At 40.0% G+C, this 26,402-nt stretch overlaps 1 protein-coding gene across 1 annotated transcript in view; it reads right to left on the bottom strand.

The window, feature by feature from the left end:
- Nucleotides 1–26,374, bottom strand: part of RBL2 (RB transcriptional corepressor like 2) — a 36,361-nt gene extending 9,987 nt beyond the window's left edge. The window contains exons 1-19 of the mRNA XM_081015360.1: nucleotides 25,891–26,374; nucleotides 23,186–23,316; nucleotides 17,855–18,055; nucleotides 17,231–17,295; nucleotides 14,035–14,163; nucleotides 13,161–13,321; nucleotides 13,006–13,070; nucleotides 10,962–11,148; nucleotides 10,061–10,227; nucleotides 9,276–9,385; nucleotides 8,860–8,963; nucleotides 7,912–8,049; nucleotides 7,579–7,743; nucleotides 5,944–6,055; nucleotides 5,339–5,614; nucleotides 4,486–4,754; nucleotides 1,601–1,777; nucleotides 1,432–1,503; nucleotides 845–947 (exon numbers count right to left, since the gene is read on the bottom strand). Coding sequence (XP_080871486.1) covers nucleotides 845–947; nucleotides 1,432–1,503; nucleotides 1,601–1,777; nucleotides 4,486–4,754; nucleotides 5,339–5,614; nucleotides 5,944–6,055; nucleotides 7,579–7,743; nucleotides 7,912–8,049; nucleotides 8,860–8,963; nucleotides 9,276–9,385; nucleotides 10,061–10,227; nucleotides 10,962–11,148; nucleotides 13,006–13,070; nucleotides 13,161–13,321; nucleotides 14,035–14,163; nucleotides 17,231–17,295; nucleotides 17,855–18,055; nucleotides 23,186–23,316; nucleotides 25,891–26,244 — 2,986 coding nt within the window. The 5' untranslated portion in view covers nucleotides 26,245–26,374. The remainder of the gene's footprint in view (nucleotides 1–844; nucleotides 948–1,431; nucleotides 1,504–1,600; nucleotides 1,778–4,485; nucleotides 4,755–5,338; nucleotides 5,615–5,943; nucleotides 6,056–7,578; nucleotides 7,744–7,911; nucleotides 8,050–8,859; nucleotides 8,964–9,275; nucleotides 9,386–10,060; nucleotides 10,228–10,961; nucleotides 11,149–13,005; nucleotides 13,071–13,160; nucleotides 13,322–14,034; nucleotides 14,164–17,230; nucleotides 17,296–17,854; nucleotides 18,056–23,185; nucleotides 23,317–25,890) is intronic.
- Nucleotides 26,375–26,402: the final 28 nt, after the last annotated feature.

The following is a 26,402-nucleotide window of genomic DNA, read 5'->3' as shown; positions in this document are numbered from 1 at the left end:
CAACTGCTGCTCTCTGAGTCCCCTCTGGCCCCTTCTTCCTGGGGTGTCCCCCTAGGCACCCCCCTTGCTCTGACCATGGGAGCCCCTTTCTGTGAATCTTCCGATTCGCTGGAAAGACTCAGAGACCTCGGACCGCTGTCATCGCTAACATTTCCTTCGGACTCCTCCCCCTCGCTCTCTATTTCCTCCCTTTCCTGTGCCTCTGCTCCTGAACCCCTGACACATATCAATATTTTCCTCTTGCTACTGGATGATCATCAAAAAGTCCCAGCCAATAACGCTTTAAAGCAGGTGCAGATTATCCAGCTGCTTTTTCATATGGCCTTTGTTGGAATGCCAGGATTTCTAAGTGCTGCTCTTTCTGCTCAACAACTGTCTTGCAGGCAGCTCAAGAGCTTACAGGAAGCCTGGGACACTCTAGAGCCGTGATTCCCAACATGGGGCACACGCCCCACAGGGGGGCAATTTGATTTTTAAGGGGGCAATTTGAGAATGAGTTAACAGTGAATGGCCTTTTAGGCTTCCTCTACATGAATAGAAATTCACTTTTTGAATAATAAGAATTATATGCCACAGGGGGCAGGCCATCAGGCTTTTAGAGATGCTTAGGTGGGGCATGGCCAAAAAAGTTGGGAACCACTGCTCTAGAGTATTCCAATTCTGGATTCCCGTGCAGTTCAGTCCTCTCCATGGTCAAAGAAATAAGCCCTACTGTGCTTGATGGGGCCTGTTCTCAAGCAAGTGCACATATGGCTGCATCCTTTTTCAGGATTCCTTCAGCTAGAGAAAGGTAGGGCAACCGCAGGGGCCAAATCTTTCATCAAAACATATTACAGCCACTTACTTCTATCCTTATTTCTTTCAGTCGGGGAATTCTGCTGGTTATTGCTGTCACTGTTGCCAGAATGTCTTCGTCTTCTGCCTTTAATCAGGACACTTCGATACACCTTCCAAAAGCCAAAGTTGTGGTAGATGAAAGAGAAGAATTACAGAAGATTACTCCCTTGTCTCATATAAACAGAGCTTCATATATAAATGTTAATTATTTTATGGAAAACTCTAAATATGCTCAATTATATGAACTGCTGCAATTAGGACCTGGACCATTCATTCCAATGGGACATTCCTAGTGAGCAATGATCAATTTCTGTATGCACTGCACATAGTTAGATCCATTGAAATTAATGGGCATGACTAACTTAGGGTCATCATATTCAGTGGGTGTTCTACACTGATGTGGGCTTTCGGGGGGTGGGCAGGCAGGGTAGGGACCTGGAAAGTCTTCCAGTGCCCTCAGTTGACTGGGATCTGATTTATCGTGTTTTGTTTGATTTATATTTAGCAAAATCTTTAAATGGTGAAATGAGAAGGAAAAAAGATCATTAATGCATACTGGCTTAAAACCAACCAACCAACAAAAAACCTGCTTACTTGGCTCTTAGCTTGTGGCTGGGTCCTATAGCAGCGCATGATGTTCTGAAACGATGTGTCTTCTTTTGTAACCTAAAACACAAGAGGGGGATTCACTGCCATAACTAGATCTCTCTTCTTTCAAGTTATTTAGCACCCCCCTCAAAATGTACCTTTTGTGAACCTTTACCTTTGCTATTACATAAATGGCACACATTAAGAGCTGGTCTAAATGCCGGTCCATCATGAGTTCAGAGCACTGTACCAGCGAAAACTCAAAACATGTCCATATTTTCTTCCTCAGCTCATCCGAAATATCCAGTTTAAGACAGAGATCCCGCAGACGGATGCTTGCTAAGTGGAATACCTAATACAGAGAGGAGACTGTCAGAATTACCCTATATTAGGTGTTTATAGAATTCTGTGTTTCATATCTGTTAATGAACCATGTACACTAAGGTCACTGGTCCTACCTTGGTATTTTTAACTAAGGTATGCCGTATCTAAATTTTCTAACTAAACAAAAGTGTAAGAGAACTTTTTTTGTTCTGTTTTAATGTTTTACCCTCCAACGATCCTATCAAGGATAGGTGCTGTAAACATTCAGAGACTGAAACCATCTGTTGTTTGTTCTATTACTGTGGATTTTATAATGGAGTTAAGAAAATGCATAATTTTTAAGATGAAGTTTCTTGGTCAATTCAAAGAGACCCTTTTGAAGTATTTTCCTTGAAAGGGGTAATAAATAACTACCAAACAAGTGGCAAAATGTCTGAATATTGTCATTTCCTTCTCAGAACTGCTATGACTGTTAGTCCCTGTTAGACAGTTTGGTTTATTGTGTTTAGCAAACAGCCATTACACACATAAAAATGCTAAAAAGAATACTGCTACTAATACAGTCGTACCTTGGTTTGCAACCGCTTTGGTTTACAACCGTCTTGGATTACAACGTCAAACCTCGAAGTGTGTGCCCCATTTTTTGGATTACAACCCATTTTTTAAAATTACAACCAATTTTTTTTTGGGGGGGGGGGAAGGGCCCCATTGGTGAAAGTGTGCCTTGGGTTACAACCTATTTTGGTTTACAACCAGACCTCTGGAACAGATTATGGTTGTAAACCAAGGTACCACTGTAGTTGTTTACATTTTTACTCCTTGACCTTTAGAAGATAAATCATTTCCCATTCCCCCTTTTAAGTTTTATTACACAAATTTGTAAAGCCGTGGCAAGATATGTGGATGTTCTAAAGGATATATACCTCTCTACATCAGACAACAAAAAACAAGTCTTTGCAAAAGACAACCTTCCCTTCAGGTATCAGGATTTGTCAATCTAACAAATTTATGCTTTTTTTTATTCCACTCTATCCATCTCTGCCAAGGTAGATTTACCAAATGTTGAAATGATAGTCTTTACACAGACAAGACTAAATGTCCTTCCATTAGCGGATTGGACAGGCCAACATAAAGGAGTTCCTAAGAAAGATAGAGGTTGTAAAAAATTGTTCTGCACTATCTCCAGTGATCTAAATTAGTCATGGCCCACAGTGGTGCTCCAAATAACAACTTTGGCAACACCCTAGGCTTACAAAGTTCAGTAGGCTGAACCAAGTTGCCCCCTTTTGTAAGGTGGAATTGTAATAGTCCATTTCAAGTTCTACCAGATAATAGGGTGCTTGAGTGGACCTGTGCAGACCATTTCCCTGTCCACTGAAAGACCACACTGAGATACTTAAAAGAGAATACTTGCTCCCGTGTATTTCCACTGAGTGACCAATTGTGAGTTTTCTTGGATTTGCCAAATATCATACATAACTTTTGTTTTTTGGGAATTTATACTAAGATGCTCATTCTTGCAATACAAGCTGAACCAATTCAGCAGTCCGCGCAAGCCCAATTGGGTGCAGGAAATCAGGATTGCATCATCTGCATAAAGGAGGACTAAATATTTCTGATTTTTACTGGAAAACAGTGTTCACCTCTTAGAAGCTCAGCTACATCATTTATAAATATATTGAAGGGGGGCAAGTAGACATCCTTGTCTTACTCCTTTTGTAACTGGAACAGTGTCAGATAATGCCCTCCATTTATTCAAACTCGCAAATTTGTGCCAGAATATAGTACCATTATGTATTTGAAAAGCTGCATATCAACCCCCCCTTGATTATAGTTTGCTCCCAAAAGATAGAATTGAAAGCAGCTTTCAAATCAATGAAAGCCACATAAATATTTAGCTGGAATTGCAAGACATGTTTATCAATAATATGTTTGAGTATAAAGCAGTTGTCTAAAGTTGACCTGCCTGAGCAATAGCCAGCCTGTTCAGGAGTGAGTAGTGTTAATAACGGGTTCTACTGAGGCTGGGTTTTCTATTTTGTGCTTTTTGTTTCTTAGTTAATAGACTGTAATGAACATTGGAACTGATACAAAAAATGTTGATCCCTGTTATAAAAACAATGCTTTACTATGGTCACAAACCTAACATATGTGAGTTGTATTCCTTAAGCTTATATACCCGATTTTATCAACAAAATTTCACTTCAACTATTATTTTTCAAAAAGGTGGCTGGAAAGCAAGCAAGGAAGAACCAAGTCCCCTTTTTAACAGGAATGCAAAGCCAGGGAATGCTATGGGGGTGGAAAATGGGTTGGGAGGGATGAAGAGAGGGATCCCTTTCTAGGAGAACATCTGGTTGGCTGGCAGACAAAAATGCCCTTTGCAGATTCAATCAATCAATAAGAAGCAGTTATGGGGTGGTACTCTGTATAAATGTGAAAGGCACAACAACCTCTTCTAAATCACCATCATAAAAAGGGAAGAGATTGTATGAAGTTCAAACTAATATGTCTGAACATGACTGAGGACTGAGGAATGCTGCAGTAAAATCAGCTAGAACAATGTGGATTTTGAACTCTTATTTACGATGGGCAGAGTAGACTTAGAAAAAAATGGTCTGAGTTTATCATACACATCTCCCTGTCTGAGGATGTTCTTACCCTAAGAAAGCAAGCTTGGATTTCCAGCCAAGTCAGCACTGTAGTGACACATGTGATTTTCTATGCTGGATGTACCTTTCTAAAGAAGAGTGCGAGTGAGCCGGCCTTCCTGGACTTAGCACTGCTACTGCCCATTTGCTGCTTTTGTCGCTCTCCGGGAAGGGCAATCTGCTGGAACTGGCCTTGTAACTGAAGGGCTGTGCCAGTCATTTGTTGAGTACTGAGAGTCCCAGCAAGGGTCTGGGCACTGAGAGGCTGGATGGAACTGGGCAGTGGCTGGGCCTGCCCACTTACGTTGACCTGGACTGGAATGAAAGTTATTCCTCCATTTTCATTGGCAATGCCTGTAAAAGGAAGAGCAAATAAATGCTGCAAAGGGACCGCTGGGAGAAAATCCAGAAACATTTGGAACAAAAGGTTCCTACTACTTAGGGAAGTATATGAAAATGTACATACTGAAATTTGAGAAAAAGGGGGGAAGCCAATTTGTTTCTGGGGCTGAAAGAAGCTTGTGTACTGGGAAGTCTGAATTTGGGGGACACTATTTACTCTCTTACTTCTACCCTACAGACCCTCTCACCCTGGTCTAAAAATAGATACCTCAAGTGTTAAAGGTCAGGGTTAAAAGTTGCACCTCCGTTATATGGCAGAAGGTTATGGCAGAAGGTTCAAACATACTTTCGTGGGGAGGGAATTCCACTATTTAGGGGTTGCCACAGAGTACGCACTCTTGTGGGCTGCCACACGCCGCCGCCCCCCCTTCTGAGGGTGGAGGAACTCCTAAGAGGGTCCCTACTGAGAAGGGGTACCTTCAAACTCTTCAATTATGATTCACCCACTTCACTACAATCCACACCCCAACGATGGCACTGGGAGCCACCGTAATGGTTATTTCCTACATCTTGCAAAGACCATGCATCCTCCTTACCTTGTACCGGTATTGTAACTGTCTGTCCATTATTCGCAGTCACAGTTGCGGTCGCTACAGTTACTAAAGTCTGCCCAGGCACAGGAGTGACAGGTATTGTTTCTGTGGAGACGTTCTGAACAGACATTGTACTGATCACGGGCTGCTGGGAGACCCTCACAGGAGTCCGAGTGGCCTCAGTAGGGGGGTCATTATCAACAAAGAGCCTTCTCCTCGTAGGGTTACTTGTCGGAGAGCTGTATCTCTCATAAAGCGTGGTTGGAGAAGATGAAAGGCCTGCAGATTGACAAAGAAAGTGGGGGGAGAATTGCATGTAATCCAATGCCGCCTTGTTAAAAGTTTAATCCCACTCAAAACATCAGATTAAGGGCTCATGTACATTTTGGATGTGGCAAGGTTGTCAGATTATTTTACTATGTCAATTTCATGGAAGAGAATGCTCCTTGTGAATACGCCAACCTAAGTCACAGCTGATTATCATCCTCAGGCCTTTTTCCCAATATGATCATGCCCTGTCCAATATGAGGTGGTGTTTAAGTAGTAATATTCTTGATGTGCAAACACTGAGACAAGATGCACCTTGTGATAAGCTGAGTAAATCTTACCCTTTCCCAGTGTTCCAGTTTCAGCACGAATCTCATTCAGCCTCCTTGGGGTTAAAGGGGAACCTGCCACACTGTTCCCATTTGACTTTTCAAAATACTGAGATGGCATTACCTAAAAACATAAGATTCATGCATTTTTTATCCTTGCAAAAACTCTTAAAAAATGTTGCTCTCTGTAGTCCAGTTCAGCCATTAGAAGAACATTCTGCAGCCTTTTAGAGTTTTTTCTCCCTGCTGCTTTCTGTTGATTTTTTAACCTCCACTGTTATGTCCAAAACAGGAGTTACCATTTACCAAAATTGCTTCAAATCATGGTTTTAATCTAGTGCAAACTGTGGATAATGATGTCCCAGTCTTCCCTGCAACCCAAGATTTGAACAACAGTTTTGGAAAACCCTAGTAAGCTGTAACAATAGTAAGTTGGGATCTAAATATAATAGAAAATTCCAGTTATAAGCAAACTAGAAAGGGGGATTTTAATCTGATCTGTTTTCTTTTTTTTAAGAGACCATGCATTTATTTAAATAAATAAACATGTAGGAACAGGAAAGTACACAATCTCATAGCATGGTTGAGATATCTAGAAACATGACATCTGATCTGTGCCTTACTGCCTACTAGACATGTCTACTCAGAAGCAAGTCCTATTTAATTCAATGGTACTTACTCACAGGAAGGTGGTACAAGACTGCAGCCACAGTACCAGTTAAATAAACACGATTAATCTGTTTTCTAGTTACTTCATGCAGGAGCCAGAAATTCCAGTAATAATCCTGGACTGCTGTGACAGACTTCAATGACATTTTAATAGAACTAGATCAGTTGGGCACATTGGAGGGGAATAGTTCTTTACTTAATGTACATCTTTAGATTTTCTTAAAAATTGCTGGTTCAGTGTTTTCTTGCAGAAAGTAGTGAGGGACAATGAGCTGGATCTGTATGAACGTCTGCTTAAACCTATATGATAAGCCTGCTGGCAAATAATCTCCCCCCATTCCACTCACCCTCTTGCTCTTACTGGGCAAAGAAAATGAGATACTGAACAATCAAATGATGTCTGAAGGAAAGGAGGACCCATTATTGACCAATAGCAGGACATGAAGACTGAAGGGATGTTTGTGCCCATTATATTCCTAGAGGCCAAGCTGCTGGCAGTTTTAATGTAGAATTGGCTGAACACCTGAATCCATGCATCCTAAATAGCTTCACTGACTACAAGAAAAAGCACTGCTGGCAAACACCGCAGACAGTTTTTAAGGAGCTGTCTCAGTAGAGGAACGGGGTAGGGGAGAGGGGCAATGATTGCTGACCACAGCTCTTATCAGCCCCAGCCAGAATGGCCAACCATCAAGGATGATGGGAGTTGTAGCCTAAAACTTCCATAGGGTAATAGGTTGGATAGAGCTGGTTTAGGGTTAAGTTGATGGTAACTCTCCGCAGGCTGGGCTTAGAATCTGACTGACAGGTGTGTGGGGTTCAATTCAGACAGACTGCAAAAACAGGAGTCAGCCCTCTGCTTCTCAGCTGATGAACGGGGGCTAAATCCTTCCCATTTTGGTTAAACAGGCAGAATAAATTCCCAAGTACTAAATAAAGAAGTATGTACACACACGGCAGATAAGCCCCGTATTTTACCTCCTCACATGTGGGAACTTTATTTTCATTTTCTTTGATTTTGTCCCACAACGGTGATTCCGCTTTCCATGCCAGACTTTCTAAAATCTGCTCTTCGATGTGATTGAGGTGCTTCACTACCTCTCTGCAAAGGCCATCTTCTGCTCTAATCAGAATCTCTATCACCTATAACAAATATTGCAAGTTTAAACAAACATACATTGTTATGTCTTTGAAACGACTATGAAATTCAATAGCATTTTCAAAAACTAAAAGGTGTTAACTTCTTAGTAAATTATAACATTTTCCTTGCTGACTCTTAGAAGTCAGAGCAAATGGTAAAAAATAATTCACCTTATAAAAGTGAAAGGCAGGAACATCAAATATATCGGCGATGAATGGGAAACTATCAGTTGCTTTGTAAGAGTAAATAATTATCTCAAGGCAGCAAGCCATGAGAGATCTGTGAAACACATCATGCTCCAGAATCCCCTAGGATAGAAAAAGTGTTGTACAGTGAAGAATTCAATCAGTTCAGCATAAAAACGCAAAAAGCATTTCTTCATTCAAGCAAGTCCTTTAAAAAATCTAACACGATATAATTCGCCACTAACTAATTTGCACCAGTAAGGTGGAAGTTGACACTGAGCAGGCAAAGGAAAATGTCTGAGTTATGCATCTCTATCACTCGTTCCTAAACCTCATGGTTATGGCCAATCACTAGGACAGGAAGACCCATGTTCATGAATCTTCTGCACACAGACTCCTCATTTAATTTCAATTTAGGAAGGCAGCATTTCTTTGTTGAGGAATATGCACACCTCACAGGTCTCATCCACTTATAAAGACAGATCCCTTCTGGGCAACGGACTTATCATGCAGCCAGCGTCTGTTGGTTATTCTGGGACAACTGGGATAACAATACCTGTCAACAATATTAAATGTTTTTAATACTGCCAAGGTTTATATATATGAGCATTTTAAAATGACCATTTTATTCACTGTCATGGAGACTGCAACTTACATAGCAATTTCTCTGGAGGAGAGGTTATACTATTGCATAGAAGAGGATAAACTGCTTTGATCTTAAGGCAACAGAAATTTCATTAGTTTAACATTATGTTTACACAAACTATGAGGTTGGGCAATCCTAAAGACCCTGCAGAAAACAATGACTAAATTGGTGCCAGCTTATGGACTGATTACCATAATTCTTATTGTAGGTAAGTATTTCATTTTGTATTAGTTTCTTTTGAAATAAAAAATGTTGAAAATTTATGCGAACTATTCTGACTTACTTACAGATAAATCAGCATCTCCTAGTCTTCTCTTTTCTTGCTCAATGACAGACTCCAATACCTTATAATAAAGGACCTCAGCAAGACGAAAGTGTTTTCCAACAATTTCTGCACATTAAGAAAAGAAATTCAAGACTTGGGGCTAGATTTCGTCAGCTGCCATTAAAAAGAATCATAATGGGGGAGGGGAATGCTTCCAAACAATAATAATTACTTTTAAATCCCTTGAAACAAATAGAAATTACAAACATGTTCTTATAAGGCTATACTGCACTATTTCCAGATGGATCAGTTTTCGGACAGAACACATGTTCAAAGGCCAGGCAGCTTTCAAATACTAGCTGCACTGTGTACAGGGATCACTGGAAATATCAGAACACAATAGAAGTTGCTTTATATAAGAGCATAGTATGGCCTTACCTTTAGAGAAGCTACCAGGTTCTCCCTGTGACGGTGTTCTCTGACAATAAATGTCATACATTTCTTTCACTCTGTTGGCAATTGACAAAGAAGGATCCCTGGAACAAGCCCTGGCCAGAAAAAAATGAATTATTATTTTTTTGTAAATTAAGAAGAAAGGGGTGATATGGTTTTTCAGAACACCATGAAGTAATACCACTTTTATCCAGCCATTGTTCATAGAATTATTTTATTTTTAACATACTGCCTGGGTCTACTTAGGGTAGACCTACTGAAACTAACAAACCTATGTTAGCCTAGTCCATTAACTTCAATGGGTCTACTGTGAGTAGGACTAGCATGAAATGCCACCACAAGATGGAACTGTGCATGTTTAGTTTTGCTAATTTTATTACATTTTGTTGTGTTGCATTTCCAACAAATAAACTGATTTACCATGGTAATGAAATACCATTAAATGCCAGTTATAAAAACAGGTGTCGTTATTTCATCCAAGAATAGGGAAGCATAAAAAGAACACAGTGTATGCTTTCTTATACACAAAGAGGCTACATGTAATCTTAAAAGGTTACCAGAGAACTGTATCTCTGCACAAATGGAGAGAGGGGGGAAATGACAAAGCTGTTCATGCATCTGTGATCACAATACTATGTATTCTGAAGTAATATAATTTCAGACTCCTTCAATTAATCTAAAAATTCTTGTTTTCTATATTTGGCTTTCCGGTCTGTAATGTTCCAGGAAGATTAGATCAAATCATTTTTTAAAGCAGTGATTCTACTAACCTGAAAATCTGCTCAAGATTTTCACTAGGGGCATTTTTCAGGCCTGTCAGCATTGTATGAAGTCGGGTCAAGCTGTATGTGGCTATGGAAATGGGACTTGTACACGGGTCGCTCTCCTTTATATACTTTCGACCAGTAAGAGGTGTTGCTATTCTAAAGGATTTTGCCTAAACAGCAGCAACATGAAAATATTTCAAGAACTGAAGTTACTACAATGATTACATAAAAATTAATTATTTCATGATTTAAAATATTTCTAGGCCGCTTTTCTGGGTCAAACCCCATCTAAAGAGCTTACAAGCAAAATAAGAGATAAAGGTTAAAATTAAAACTTCAAAATGCTATAAATCAACACTTAACAAAATTGGAGAGAATGTAATTCAGTTAGACCAGGCTTCCTCAAACTCAGCCCTCCAGATGTTTTGAAGCTACAATTCCCATCATCTCTGACCACTGGTCCTGCTAGCTAGGGATCATGGGAGTTGTAGGCCAAAAACATTTGGGAGGGCCAAGTTTGAGGAAGCCTGAGTGAGACCCTCACTTGGTTAACAAGCATCACGTCTGGAATAGGTACATCTTCAGGGCCTTCCCCGAAGTCTGCAACATAGAGATTTGGTGCTGGCCCAATGGAAGGGCCAGCATGGCTGTGGGACCACCATAAAGAGGTGCATTTCCATCCTGGCAACCCACCTTGCCAACCTGAGGGTGAGCACAGCAGCAGATCTTAAAGTTATTACTGTAAAGCTTAAAACCTTTACTTTGATTTGGGCCTGGAAATGCACCAGAGAAACAAATACACCCAGAGATGTAATTCTGACCATGGGCAATATGTTACTAGGACTATTCTAAGGACAGACAACAACTCACCAATAGAACACACGACAGACCACACTATACTCACTCGTTCAAAATGCTCCTGCAGATTATATTTCACTTGAACTCTTTTGGCTGTTTCCATGCCTGAGGCTGTATTTAAGCATCTTCGCAAGGTTCCTATCTCTTCATCTGCATCATCTCCAAGAAATATTCGCTCATCTAGATTTCCAACTGACAATATGTACTCCTCATAGGCCTTGTTGATGGCTTTGCTATAATATTTGGGGGTGTGGGGGGAGAGATAAACAGTGTTGAGTACTCAAAATATAAGTGACTGCAACAGAACAGAGGGAAGCGTTTCAGTAAAAAGGGTCTTCCTAGGCCTTTTCGCTTCTGTCATGAGAAAAGTCAAACAGGGTTAGAATTTCTAAAAAGTGTTACCACAGAAAACTGTTGGATCTTTGATTCCTTCTATGATAACTTTTACAAAGTGTAACTACTAAGCCAACATTTATTTCCTCAAAATAATAATTAAAAATGAGACTTTTGTTATGGCATCAATCTAAATAGTGAGAATCAGCACTATTTTTCTAGAAAAAGAGGTGCCGGAACTCACCATGAACACCCCTCCTTGTTCTCTTATAGTCATACCTCGTGTTGCATCCGCTTCATGTTGCATCTTTTTGCGTTATGTCCTGCGGCAACTCGGAAGTACTGGAATGGGTTACTTCTGGGTTTTGCTGCTCGTGCCTGCCCAGAAGCGCCAAATTGCGCTGTGCGCCTGCGCAGACGCAGTGCTTTGAAGTGCGGACATTTCACGTTACAGATGGCCCTCCAGAACAGATCCCGTCCGTAACACGAGGTACCACTGTAATGACTATGGAGGGGGACCAGAACTGGGTTCTGGTGAGTTCCAGTTGAAAAAGCCCTACTGAGAACTATCAAAATATAAGTAACCAGCAGATATCTAACTGTATAAGATGAAACTGCTGACAGAACTGCTCTGCTCAGATTATCACCTCTCTAGTTTATGAAGCCAAGATATGGATTAACCTTTCAGGTACATATGCAGATGCCTTGTTCCTTGCTTCCCCAGGCAAGCAATCAAACCAGGAAGTCTTCCATTAAATGTAACCGAAGCCAAGATATTAAGCCAGGGTCCAGCAGCTACATGTTTGGACAAAACGCTTGTTCATCCCCCAGATTTATCTTGAAGCAAGTTATGATAATGCAAACATAGGAACTAATTTGGATCTTAAGTTGATCATTTGTTAATGTAGAGGAAGGGGGTGGGGAGGAGATATCTGCAACCCTCTTCACCACACCATCTCCCCAAATCTCCCAACCCCTAGAAGCAGATTTTTGGGGGTTAAAGGAAAATGGGGAGACAGAAAGAAAACTAGGGTCCAACCACTGACTTTTAATATTTCAAGGTGAAAAGAGAGCTAGGAAAACTCAACTAACCTTGGGACTTTGGTGCACATTCAAAGGCAAATGGATGATTGGAAGAAGGGGTGGGATAGAAATTTAATAAACATATATATATATATACAGTGGTACCTCGGTTTACGAACTTAATCCATTCCAGAAGTCCGTTCTTAAAACGAAACTGTTCTTAAACCGAGGTGCACTTTCCCTATTGAGGCCTCCTGCTGCTGGTGCCCTTCCACTGTTTGGATTCCATTCTGAGACCGTGTTAAGTTTGCAAACCGGGACACTACTTCCGGTTTTGCGGAGTTCGTAAACCGAATCGTTCGTAAACAGGACTGTTCTTAAACCGAGGTACCACTGTACATACATACATACATACATACACACCCACACCAACACATACATACATTTAGGCAATTTGTCAAGGATGCTCCTGTTTAAAATACCTTAAAAAGGTACAAATGCATTTGAGGAAGCTAAAAAATTATAGCCCAGGATTTCACAAGTAACTAAAACTGAGTGGTTCAAAATATGGTGATTTTCAGGAGCAAATTTTGTACCATTACCAGTGATAGACTGGGCTTCAAAACTTAGCTCTAAGAGGTGAGGGATGTTGTGACAGATTGAGAGCAAACTAATGGAACCTCTGTATCCAGCAAATTCTGTGACTACCAATGCTATTGTTCTACAAAACTCACAAACTTTCTCCAAAGTTTCCAGGATCCAGTAAGCCCATCAGATTTTCTTCCTTTCCCTTTAGAATCTACAAGAAAACAGAACTAGTGTTAAGTGCAAGCAATGGAATAATGACAAATCATCAATGAAGCATAAAGTTTTAAAATTAGTTACATACCTTTTTCTCAAAAAGTTTCCTCACATAGGGCTTCCAAAAATGTTCTTTTATACCCTTGGCTTCCAATACTAAACCATCATGTAAGGAGCAGAGCTTTTCAATGATGCAAGAAGTTTCAGACAACACCTTAAAATCTTTACTATGGAAGTCTTCAGGCAGCCCTATGATATCAAGTAGCATCGGGAGTAGGGAGGGGAAGAGAGGAGTAAAAATATTTTGCATGCTCCAGGCTTATTAAATTTTAATATGAAAAAAAATTCCAACACTCAATCAATCTTTATTGCAGTCAAAGACCAGACAACAGAAATAACATCAGCAATAGGTACTACATCAGCACCAAGGAGTGGACGCAGTAGGCAAAATTGAAAATTCCCTATATACTTATTTATATTAAAAATAACACTTTCTCAACTAAAATCTATGATTCAGAGTTTAAAATCAGTATTCATTCCCCGAACATAGCTGTCAGTGCGGCAAACATTTGGGCTTTTTTGTGTGAATCAATTAGCTGTTTTATGAAGGAATTTTTGTTTCTTGAAGACTATGATACAAACCATGCTCTCTCCCTTCACTTTTCATCAATCCAGCCCTGTGTATGGATAAACAATATGTTCTTTGGCCTGCTGTATTTTCTATGGCAAAGTTAGAGAACAATTAAATGTGCAGATAAAGCAAAAGGATGAACAACCTGCATTATATTTAATCCTTTTTAGAGTTCCGCTCAGTGTGGCGCAGCTAATCTTTCAGTGTAATATTTGGTTCACTACACTCAAAGCCAAACTAAAAAAAGCAAGGGTTTTTTTTTTAAAAAAATCAAAATAATGAATTTGTGGCATACCATGAGAAGCATTATAAAGAGATTTTTAAAACGTACCTTTAAAACTAGGATTCAGAAGCTCCTTACGATTTGGGCACTGGAGAGCATTTCCATAGACTAGATCAAGGACACATAATAATAGATGGTAGGAATTGACTAAGTCATCACTGATCATAGGGAAATTGCCTGAGAGATTACAAATAAGATTTGAATTACATTTAAGAAGATTTCAGAATTCTCAAAAAAATGCAAATGACCGTAAATTTTAAGATTGGACAGTTACCAATATTACCTTACAGTCCTTTACTCATGAATCTTTTAAAAACACATACATCATTCATTGTTACTATCAAAAAAGATTTGACTGAAAAATAAAGCATGGGAAAATGTTCAGTATTCCCTCTGGGTAAATATAAAAATGCATTCTGAAATATTACATGCTCCTTTTTAGAAGTTTTAATGTTAATGTAAAAATATTACTCCTTTCTTACTGTACTTAAGTTCTCACTGTTTAGAAATCAATTTGTGTTATGATATCCTACAACGTATTATAAAGAAATGTCGATTAAAAAGCGCTCCAAACTTTAACAAGATGAGTGCAATCCTTAGAAAATTTCTCATAGAATAAACTAGACTTCTCCAACCTGCTGCCCTCTAAATGTTTTGGACTCCAACTTCCAACAGCCTCAGACAGCACAAGTGGTGATCAGAATTAAATGGGAGTTGTACTCCAACAACATCTGAAGAGCACCAGCTTAGCATCAACAGTGTTCATTAATCCATGTGCATATGCAATACTGGAACAGGTATGTAAATACATTATAAATATAAATGCATGGATCAGACACCTACTGACATCAGATTTAAAACTGTTGTCATGTAAATTACAGATAATTTACATTAATACTGTAATACTATAAACTAAAAACTGTACATATAATAACTTCCAGTTAGGACAACTGATATTTCAAAGTTCAGCCATATTACTCTCTAATTTCTTATTTGCTATTTTCCTTTAAAAAAAATAAATAGCAAAAAAGTGACAATACTGCTACTGTTTAATTGCTGCCTCAAATAAAGAACATTTCCACCTTAAAGAAACCACAGATAATACTAAATTACTTAAAATATGAGAAGCAGAATAACTAATCATCAGCAACTGTATTGTTAATACTATGCTAGTTTACAGTACCTTAGCACTTGTCTTACCGCACGCATTAGGCAAGAGGCTAATTCATCTGCACCAGAAGTAGCAAGCAATAAATCTATATTACTTTCTGTGCAGAGAAAGGAAGTTGCAAGTGCTTATCTTTAAGCAAAGCTGGTCACACAGGCAAGCCCAAACTTGTCCTTGAAATGTGGTTGCCATGATAAACGCAGAAGAAACCCTCAAAAACAGTGCAAACAAGGTCCCATGGCTATTTGTCAAAAGCAAATGAAGCCTGTGCATGTGAAACTCCATTTCACAGTTTACAAGCTACATTATCCCATTTTAGAGCCTTAAGTATTCCATGGGAGGTATCTGCCATTCTTGCAACAACAACAAAAAGCATGTTCTCATGGACTGAATAATAAGCTAGAAGACAGCAGCTCATTAATAGTGCTCATTAAATTGCAAGTCTTTAATACTTAAAAATAAAAAGGTTAATAAAAAAGAGATAGACAAAAAGTCCTGTAGTTTCTGACACTAACCCCTATAATCCTAGTCAATTTGCTTCCATCAGTCTCCCTTTTTAGAATCATTGTCCAAGCAATTATTCTGTACTTTACTTGCAGAAGCGGGCAGTTTTCAGGGTTGCAATATCTACTTTGGTTTTGAAACCCAAGATTCACTATCCAGAGCCAAGTACAAAAGGCATAGAAGAAAAGAATTATGAGTCAATAAATTTGTTTTGAGTATCAGAATTCAGCTCACAGGGAGATGTTAAACTACAGAGAGTCAGAAATCCTTGCCAACCTACTTCAAGTCATCCAGAGATCTACCAGTAGATCTCAATATACCTTCTTGCCCACCCCTGCTCAACTGGTATGAATCTCAGCAAGAAAATAACAGTTCTTTTTTCCTTTGAAAACAAATTCATGGTGGGTTTTGAAACAGAACGCATTCTAGGAACTGTATTCCATTTCAATGAGCTGTGATGCTCATATTATTTTCTTACATTGTAACAACAGATTAAGAATGTTGTATATTTACTCAGTCAACCTTTTGACAACAGTTACCACTACAAATAAAGCAGCACATAAAGTAGGACTAGATGTTTAAAGCCAATAGAAATACTCAGTTTAGACAACAACTTTTTTGTACTTGTATTATAGTTGATTTAAGCCATCAGGAGTGTAAGAATTGTTAGGACAACAGTCTACAATGGGTGTAAACCAAAGCCTCTTCCACAAATTATATAGACACTTCATACCTTCAGACAAATTAGAGACACTTAAGATAAATCTATACACAAGGTTAAAGCAGAGGTCCCATTTAACAGCCAACACCCATAATTCCAAGCTTGTTAAAGAGAACAAGAAGAATGGCTATGCTATTTCCCATCAAGCTTTAAAAGGGAGAGCTTTCAGCCAATTTTCAGATAGCCAAACATCAGTACAAGCAAGACTGTATTAAAGATACAATCTTATGTGTACTTAACTGGGAGCAAGGTTGACTGAAATCAATAAGCTCAGAGAAACAAAACACAATGAAAATGGTAATAAAAGGGACTTTTCAGTAGTGGTTCCCAATTTGTGGAATGCTTTCCCTGGTGAAGTGAGTCTTCCTTTTTAATAGCTTTCAAGAGGAACTGAAAAACATCCCTCTTTACCCAGATATTTGATGGACGGAAAGATACTGTTCTTGGAAACCCTGAAATCACTGTTTGAGACAATGATGCTGTGGATTTGTTTGTTTTAAATACTAAACAAACAATCTTATTACTGATGTGTTTAACACTATGGGTTCCTTTGTGAGGAGGGGAGGGGTAAAAATTGAATAAAGAAAGACAAACCAACACCATCAAAACAGGGACAGCATCCCTCACTATGTAAGGGAAGCATGGCCATATTAATTACCTTTTTTTTTTTTTAAGGAAAAAGCAGAAGACTAGCTAACCAAGTCAAAATCCAAATGAAGAAGGAGGCAGTTATGAAAGAAAGATCATTCTACAGCTTTGGAGCAATTATTAAGATGCATTGCTATCATCACACCTCTTAAAAGATAGTATCATGAAGGCTATGGAACACAATATTAAACATCAGTTCTTACCTTTTGCATAAACAAACAGCACCCAGGAAAACTGAAAAACTTCAGAGACTGTGCAAGGCTGTCTCCTTTTTAGCAATGATGCCATAAAAAGAAACAAATTATTATATTTTCATTTATACGATGAAGGATCTCAAAAATATACCACTCCTATAGAAAAGTCAGACACACTTTGGGCTGTATTGTGAATGCTGCACACATAGATTTCCTTATTCTTTTCCTTCTAGATTGACAGCTCAGGAGCTTTCGGGCTAGGAGGGAGATTGTGCAGCACTCACAGTCCTCATAGTTCTTTGTTTCATTAAACAGGGCAAGGATACAGAGAGTATGCATGGCCATCTAATTTTGCCCATCAGTCAGTAGCCTGGAAAGACACTTAGAAGCAGGAGAGTAATTGATGGTGGGGACAGAGAAAGGAGACAGGTGAACTAGTGCAGGTGAGCGAAGCAAGGATTGGGGAGGGCATTTCCTAAGAAGTTAGCTAACAAAAGGTACTAAACATATTTACTTAGGTTACAATGAAACTAACACGCAACTTACTTCCAATTAAATGGGGTCAAATACAAATCTTAGTTTTTTAAACAACAACAATGTATTAATACCTTAATTAATATAAGAAATCCATACCTTTGTTTTCTTCCTCTCTGCTGGCGTGGTTGGTCATCTTGAGGGTACTTGAAAATATCCTGAAAAATGGGTTCATACTTCTTAAAAATTACAGCAGAAACTGTAAAGTTTCTTTCTAATCTTGTGGTACGTTCTCTGAACTGGGAGGGTAGATTTGCCATATCTTCCCATTTCTTCATCTTGTTAAAAAATTCTATCAAACTGAAGACATTTAGATTATCAGAAATATAGTCTTATGAAGTATCTTTCTAAAAACCAATTGTGATTTATGTAACTTTGCATGACTACAATAGAAAATATGCAAGGAATCTTAATTTTCAAACACTTTAATAATAAATTAGGAAAACGAAGGACAGCCTCTTTCCTATTTTAAAATTGAAGTAGCTATGACTACTTGTGTTTCACCGCTGTCTATTCCTCTGAATGTTCCCTGTCCCCTCCTAAGTTTATTCAATGTTACCCCCATAAAACATGTGTGATGTTTCCATTTTCAACTCTATTATAGCCTCTCTTCAATTATGGTGATCACATATTTTGTGACTGCTTCTTAGCCAGTCGTATGGCAGACTATGCAACATCCTATAGCTCTAAGGCTACTTTAAGGGAAATTGCTATAAAAATGCTTCCTAGGCGAAACAGTATATTGCCTCATATGGCACAGGGTTGCATAATTTTTGGGAGTTATCTTATAATATGACCCCAACAGGGATCATACTACCCTATTTAAAGGCATGTACACCTGGAGTCCATTGGAGTACCTCCCCCCGCCCACTTGAACAAAGCAGTGATAGATGAGACAAGTTAGCAGGATTTAAAAGCAATAATTACAACTAAAGCACACATCAAAGAAAAAGCAACACATATAGAGATATTGATTCTAATGCATGAAAGTATCTTAACTTTCAAGCATAAGTGATCTCAGACTGCCTTAAGCATTAGGTCTCACCTGAGAGCCAGTCCTTCTACCTGCATTTACTTACTCTTTCCTTTTCTCATGCAGCTAGCCCATTGTCTTTTATCCAGGGGGGTAGGAAAAGGGGGCGGGGACCCCCTGCCCCAGGTACCATCATGGAGGGGGGTGACAAATTATCAAGGAACAATTACTGCCCTACTAGGGCGGTTCATAAAAAACTTTAAAAAAAAAATGCCTGCTCCAAAGGTCTTATCTTACTACACTAGGGATTATATAGCTGTAGGTGAAATTTCATGCATATCAGTTAATATCTTGACCCTCCTCCACAAAAATAGCTGTTTACTTGGCCATTTTCCTATGTTGTAAAGGCTGAAATTTCAATTCAGTAGAGCAGGCATATTTATTTATTTATTTTTAAAAAGTTTTTTATGAACTGCCCTACTCCCTTACCCTCCGCTGGGCTTCCTGGGTCCTGGAAAGTTGGCCTATGTGAAGAAATTGAGACTAGGCCGAGTAGATTAGGCCTTGCCTTGCCTTCGCCCCGCCCCCTACACACAGCCGACTGGCTAGCTGGGTTGGGGGTGGGGCGAAGGCAAGGCCGAATCTACTTGGCCTGGTCTCGTTTTCTTCACATAGGCTGACTTTCTGGGCTGCTGAGGAGGCCTGCCAAGGCCGCTGCTTGTCCTGCGCACCCCCTTTGGGCCCCAATCCCCCTCCGAAAACCCTCTGCTGCCCCCAAAAGTGGAGCGTGCAGGACAATAGCAGTGCTGCCATCCCATTTTGCCTGCGCGGGGTGCCAGGAGGAGCAGCTCAGCGCCACCCTGGGCACTCGGCAGGCCAGTCTCCCCTTTGCCCCCAGCCTCCCCTGCATGAAGGTAGGACCCCCCCCCCTCAGTCACACACCCCAGTCTTCCCTGCATGAAGCTAGGACCCCCCCAAAACAGTTGTGTAATTAAAGGAAGATGAGAAAAATCAGCAAAGCAAGTCTGTGGCTAATTGAACAATTCCTTTAAATAGGGTCTATTAATGAAGTTCACACTTTTGACAATCAGTCTGATGCTTTTGCAGAAAAATATTCCTAGACACAAGACTTTTATTTTTTATTTTTTAAGCCCTTTTAGTCTCCCATCTCGAGGCTAAGTACAGCAAACTGTACATTCCCACCCCTCTCTCCGAGGCTGGATTATTTACTTCTGTGTGCTCGTGTATCTGTGTCTCCCTTGTATCTATTTGGGACTATTCTCTCGCCTTTCCTTTGGTATCTATGCTACTGATTACTTCTGCTGTTTTAATTTTAGAGAAAGTGTTTAAATTTAAAAAAGATCTGTACTATAGAATAACAGTGGTAACAATACAGTGAAGACAAGTAAATATTTTGGGGAGGGTGCTCCCAGAGCCCTAGCGCCACCATCCCAAAGAGGATAAAATGGGCGGATTTTGGTACTCTTTTGTCCTGTCCTCCCCCAATGTCTTTCTCTCTATCTGAGCTGGCTCCCTGCCTGTTACGTTACATGCGGGGAAACCCGTGTGGGGTTCCTCTCTGTGTAAAGTCTTCAAGCTGTTCCTGTGCACGCCTGACAAATCTGCCCGATTGTCAAAATTTATATTTCCCCCCACCTCCAGTCTCGTTGTTGTGTGTCTTGGCTGAGGGGGAAAACAGAAGACAGATGGCCATTGGTCAGGGATGGTCTAGTTGAGATTCCTGCATTGCCCCAGGGGTTTGTCTAGATGACCCTCAGGGGTCCCTTCCAACTCTACAATTCTCTGGTGCAGGCTTGTGCAGAGTTTTAGGTACAAGTTGGATGCAAGAGGTGCATAGGATTGCAGCCCATCTTATGCACAGTTGGCTCGGGAATAAGTCCCACTGATCATGATGAGAGTAGATTGCTGCTGTGCAGTCCTATTTTTTAAATAAATGTTTTCCTTTTCAGATAATACAGAGCATGGTGAAATCACAATAAATAAAACATCCCCTTCAGTAGTTTCAAGCACTACTACAGGTTCCTCATAATATCTGTACAGTGGTACCTCGCAAGACAAATGCCTCTCAAGACGAAAAACTCGCAAGACGAAAGAGTTTTTCGTTTTTTGAGTTGCTTCGCGAGACGAATTTCCCTATGGGCTTGCTTCGCAAGACGGAAACGTCTTGCAAGTTTGTTTCCTTTTTCTTAAAACCGTTACAGTAATACAGGGTGCATTGCTTGAAGAGGTGCAGTTGCGACTTGACTTCGGGGAGCAACTCATAGCACGCGGTGTGGTAGCCTTTTTTGAGGTTTTTGAAGATTTTTTTTGAAAAAATTGAAACCGTGCTTCTCAAGACGAAAAAACTCGCAAGACGAAAAAACTCGCGGAACGAATTAATTTCGTCTTGCGAGGCACCACTGTACTGCATTGTTTAATGTGACAGCACCCACACTTTGGAACTCCCCGCCTATTGCAACAAAGCACGTGACTTTGCTAAAAGCATTCTTCTTTAGGCAAGCATACCTAGATGCTTAGGAAGTTGAAGTAATTTTAATCTTAATATTTTAGCTTTTGTATGTTTTAAAGTAGGATTGTTAATTTTTCTTGATTTTACTGCTGTGGGGTTTTTTTTGGTAAACCACTTTGCAGGTTTTTAAAAATTAATTTAATTAAATAAATAAACAATAAATATAAATAAAATAACACAAGCCAAAACACAATCCATCCTGTAGATTTAAGTATCTGTCCATAGTTGCCTACTTGTTATCAGAGGCCCAGAATCCACATTCCTTTGTAAGAAAATATGAAATAACATAAAACCATTTTTGCAGGCAAACAACAACAACAAAACCAAAACAAAACAATGGGGGGGGGTGACAAGAAATTTCCCACACTGGGTACCAACTGACCTTCCTATGCCTCTGCTTCTATCCCCTTTTACAATCTTCATTCAAATTGGAGTATCCCATTCTGATTGGCTTCCTAATTTTTTCTTTCTTTCTTCCCCTCAGTGATAATCTCTCACCTAGTTCTTTACCCTGCATGTTCCAGAGAAGCTAAGCAAATTTGGTCATGCCTCCTGCTCCACCCCCACTTTTTTTTGGTCAAACTATCTTGCTAAAACTCTTGAGCTGTAGTATATTAATGCTGAAATCTGTTTAAGCATATTTGCTACTGAAGACCTGTTTTCTTATCAACTTTATATTAAAAAAATCTTAACCAAGCATAAGTCATTTTTGCTTATTCTGTGCATTCTAATTGCTTTTACCTATGATCTCTATGCCAATCCAATGATTCTCATTTTTTTTTTATTTCTTGCACTACAAAACAACAAGAAACAGTATTGGAACAAAATCTACCCTCCCATCATTTCCGAAGACATGAGGTCACATTACAACAGAGTTCACATCCCTTAAATTGTTGTATTGCTTTTGCACAACAATTATGGTTACCACATCAATCATTTACAATATGGAGGTGGTCCCATGCTTTCCTCTTTCACACTGTACATCATAAAAGCATGCCAGTCCACTGAAAAAGTGTCTGTTTCATTCCCTTTGCTATTTTTAGTTTACTGGTTATTTTTTCTGTCAGAGTTTATTATCATCCTTCTTTATACCATGTGATCAATGTCGCATCCTCTAAGAATTTCCAGTAGCTAGCTGTTACTAGCTTGGCTGCTAATGAAAGATGGCAAATAAGATGCTTAAAATGCAGATTTGTATTGTCCCCTAGGTAAAGATTAAGTGAAGCCAACTTGGGCCTCTGACTATATTTTGTTCAGCTATCTCTCTAATTTGATTTGAATGCTTCCTCAGGTCTACCACATGTTCTGTGTCCCCATTATTCCCCCTCTTTCTGTCTATAATTAATGTAAGTATCCATGATCAGACAACAATGTTCATGTATGTGACCATTTGCATGTTATTCTAGTCCTACAGTGAAATAATGGACCTAAATTAGTCATGTTGATTAACTCAATGCATCTCTCTCTTTTTTCCTCTGCTGTAAAACTTTTCACCTCAAGTGTAAGTATGAAATGGTACAGAAAACAGAACTTTGGACAAGCTGTGCTAAACAACAATGCTGATGGAAGTGAATCACTTTTTCATTATAAAAATTATTCATGCCAACATTTAAGTTGTTGATGCATGTTTGTATTATTAGTTGATATACTGCACTTAAATAAATGTTAAACAAATATCTCTGACAGGAAATAAATATAAACATACTGTTGTTACAAAGGGTCAAACCAGCAAGAGCAGTTTTAACAAGTCAAAGTGATTAAAGTCACTTGAAATATTATATTTAGCAAGGTTATCCCTGATCCCTATACAGCTAACGACCAGAGAGCATGCCTAAGTCATGATAATAGTCTTACTAGTTACTTACTATAGCAATTCACACATTAGTATCAATTCTAAAACTTTCTGATTTGTTAAAATAGAAGTTACCTTTGTCCTGAGCAGCGCAATATTCTTATTAAAGATACATAGTTTCCTTCAACGGTTCCTCTGCTCACTGTTGGGACAGCTTTTCTGCAAGCCACGTATAAAGAACATGCTAGCCAATGTAGATCATTTCCCTGTTACATTAAAAGAAGCAAAAGCAGAAGTTGACTCCTCTCTAACTCATATGTCTAAAACAGAAAGGCTTTATTTTGTTACAGCAGGCGTCACTAACCTATGCCCTCCAACTGTTGCTAGATTACACTCCATGTTCACTCGAGCTGTTGAGAGTTGGAGTGCTAACATTAGAAGCGCTACATGTTAGCCACTCCTGAACTACAGATAAAATGAATGATCAGGGAGTGGATTGAGGTTTCAAAGAGCTACATCATGGCATGTTAAACTACTCTCTGAACAGAAAGCATCAAGGCCGTATCACAACCAGCTTTTTAAAATTATTTATACTTATTAGCATAATATAGATTCTCTGTGTGCCTCTTGGAAGTTCCTTCAGTTTAAAATACAATTTGCCATCCAGTGTGGGGCAGAGGAGCTGCATTGGAGAAACACAAGCTGAAATCCCCTTTGGGCACACACAACCTATTGCACAGTTATTTCAAATCCCAGTTTATATGTCAGTAAAGTCTTGTAAAGCAGAGGGTGTGAAGTAACAAACCACATTAGAGAAGTAGCATTCACTGAAATGAAATTGCTAAGAGGCAACTGGACACAGAAAATATTTAACAAGGTCAGAGATTAAAGCAAATATAAGACTATATTTGCAAGAGCAGCCTTTCCATCAGTAGAGGGAGAGAGGTAGGATTGCAGGGTATCTCCATCAGCTCTGCTGAAATACATTTATTTTTTTTGCACCTCCTTCCCTTTAAATCTTTCTATTTTTGCTGGTCATTACAGTAATTCTTTAACCAAGTAATAGTGCTTAAGTTTTCTCTTTCACTTCTCCCTTCCAATCCCTTTCCCTTTTGTGTTGTCTCTTTTAGTGTAAACCTGTTAACAGGTACTATCCTATCACTGATAGTTATAAGCCATTCTGGGAGTCTGGTTTTTGGCTGAAGGCCAAAATAAACATGCTTTAAATAAGCAAAACATTTTAAAATACAAATAAAGCATTTTCAACATTTCTTGTATACAGAGTCTTGTTAGTTTTGCAAAGACAGCCCTCACTGTCAGCAGTGTCAGCTGAATGTTGTTCTGGTTTAAATCCAGCCTAGCATTGTAACGATATATAGGTGAGGAAAAGACCAGAGAATAGAACTTTAAAATAAAAGCAGTTGTGGGAAATATAGGGCTACTGTTGAATTAATTACATTTCTCAAAAGCATGAATTGATAATATCCAAAAGTAATAATCTTTTCAGAGAAAGCATTAGATTTATCAAAAGTAGTTCTGCAAATAACAACTTCAAAGTTAAATTTCTGTTTATTTTTTTAATGTAATTTATAATTCTGAAAATGTGTTTTCATTTATCATCCCTAAAGTGTGTTTTCATTTATCATTCCTAAAGTGTGTTTCCAAGTGTATCAAGTGCTGTACTACTACACTTTCACATCCCTTTCAATCGACTTCAAAATACACATTCTGCAGAGAAGTACTCTCTCAGCCTGAAAAGCAAGATGAGCACTGCACCCCATAGTCACCTTTGATTGGACTTAACCGTCCAGGGGTCCTTTACTCTGATTCTACAGAGCAATTCATAAAACGTCTGGATTAATTAACACAGGGTACAAAAGTGTCATATTCACATATGTTACATAAGACTGGGATGGAGATGAAAAGAAGATTAGAAATTAAAAACCAAGAGGTTGACTACAGACGACTATTTTGACTGGTAAATTATTACAGCAGGCATACAGCCATGTGGTAAATGGAACAGGAATAGACAACCTGCAGCCCTTGAGATGCTGGTGAGCTATAAATTTCATCATCCCTAATCATCTGCCATTTTGGCTGGATCTGATCAAAGTTGGAGGACCATAGTGTCCACACCATTGGGTAACTTCTACCTCTGTCAAAGCCCCTTTCTGGTGGGATATATAATTCTACCTCATGGCCTCCACCCCACTATCCAAGCTAAGGACACACCCCCTTCCCTCAAAGCCCCTCCAATCAAGGTTTATTTCTAATTCACTGCCTCTACCACAAGCCCCACCAACTCTGTCTAAGATTATCCTATCTAGATTTACTTCTGCTTCAGGACTCTGGCCCTCTACAAAGTCAAGGCCAATCCCCTCCACCACAAGCCCAGCCCACTGCCAAAGCTCTTTCTGCCAAGCAATAATTTTCTTCTTGGAAAAAAACATGGGGGAAGTTAGCTAGTTAGTTTATTGTGGGCCCAGTCACAATGCCACTTTCCACCCCCCACCTCGGGTAGTGGCTAAATGTAAGACAAACTCAAGCAGGCAATGATCTGGACTGGAAATGGTCACAACTGATTGCAGATATAGGTGGGTTTTTGGCTCAGGCATTGGGTATCTATCCATTCTAGCCCCCCACCCCCAAATTATTTAATTTAATAAAAGTAAGGGAACTCAGTTCCCCAGAGTTCCTGCCTGCTCAAAAAATGCCCCCTGCTGCCAAGATGAAGTTCTGCTTTGTGACCACGCCCCTCCGCAAAGGCCCCTCCCCTTTCACCCAAGCCCCTCCCACCAAGCAGCACCCCTCCGCCCCCTTCGCTGCGCCCCTCCCCCTACCTCCAGGGTGTAATTCCTCCTCATGCTCTGGTAGCTCAGCCAGGCCTCAGCTCGGGCGCGCTCGTCCATGTTGAGGCTGCTGCACAGGTCCTCGTAGCGCTGCCGGGTGTCTCGCTCCGCCTCAGCTGCTGCCGCCGCCGCCGCCGCTTCCTCTTCCTCTTCGTCGTCGTCCTTTTTCTCCTCATCGCCGTCCGCTGCTCCTTCTTCTTGGACGGGGGCGTCGGTTATGGCGGCCCCCGCCTCCTCTGCGGCCGCTGTAGTCGCTCGGGGTGAGGCGACGGGGGTCGGCGAAGGAGCGCCCCCTCCGGCAGAGGCAGGCGCGGCTGCCTCCTCTTCTTCGTCTCCGCTCAGCATCGCCACTGACGGGCGTGGAGAGGATGAGGAGAGCGGAAGGCGGCGAGGGTCGCGCGCAACAACGCCGGCGAACTCGAGAGCCGCGGCTGGCGCACAGGGGCGGACTGCGCCTGCGCAGCGGATTGTTTTCGTGCGTTTGAAGCGAAGGTTGGGTGGAA

The sequence above is a fragment of the Podarcis pityusensis genome, assembly GCF_964106645.2.
Source record: "Podarcis pityusensis genome assembly, chromosome: 8".
Classification (NCBI taxonomy): Eukaryota; Metazoa; Chordata; class Lepidosauria; order Squamata; family Lacertidae; genus Podarcis; species Podarcis pityusensis.
This window is presented reverse-complemented; position numbering and strand designations above follow the sequence as displayed.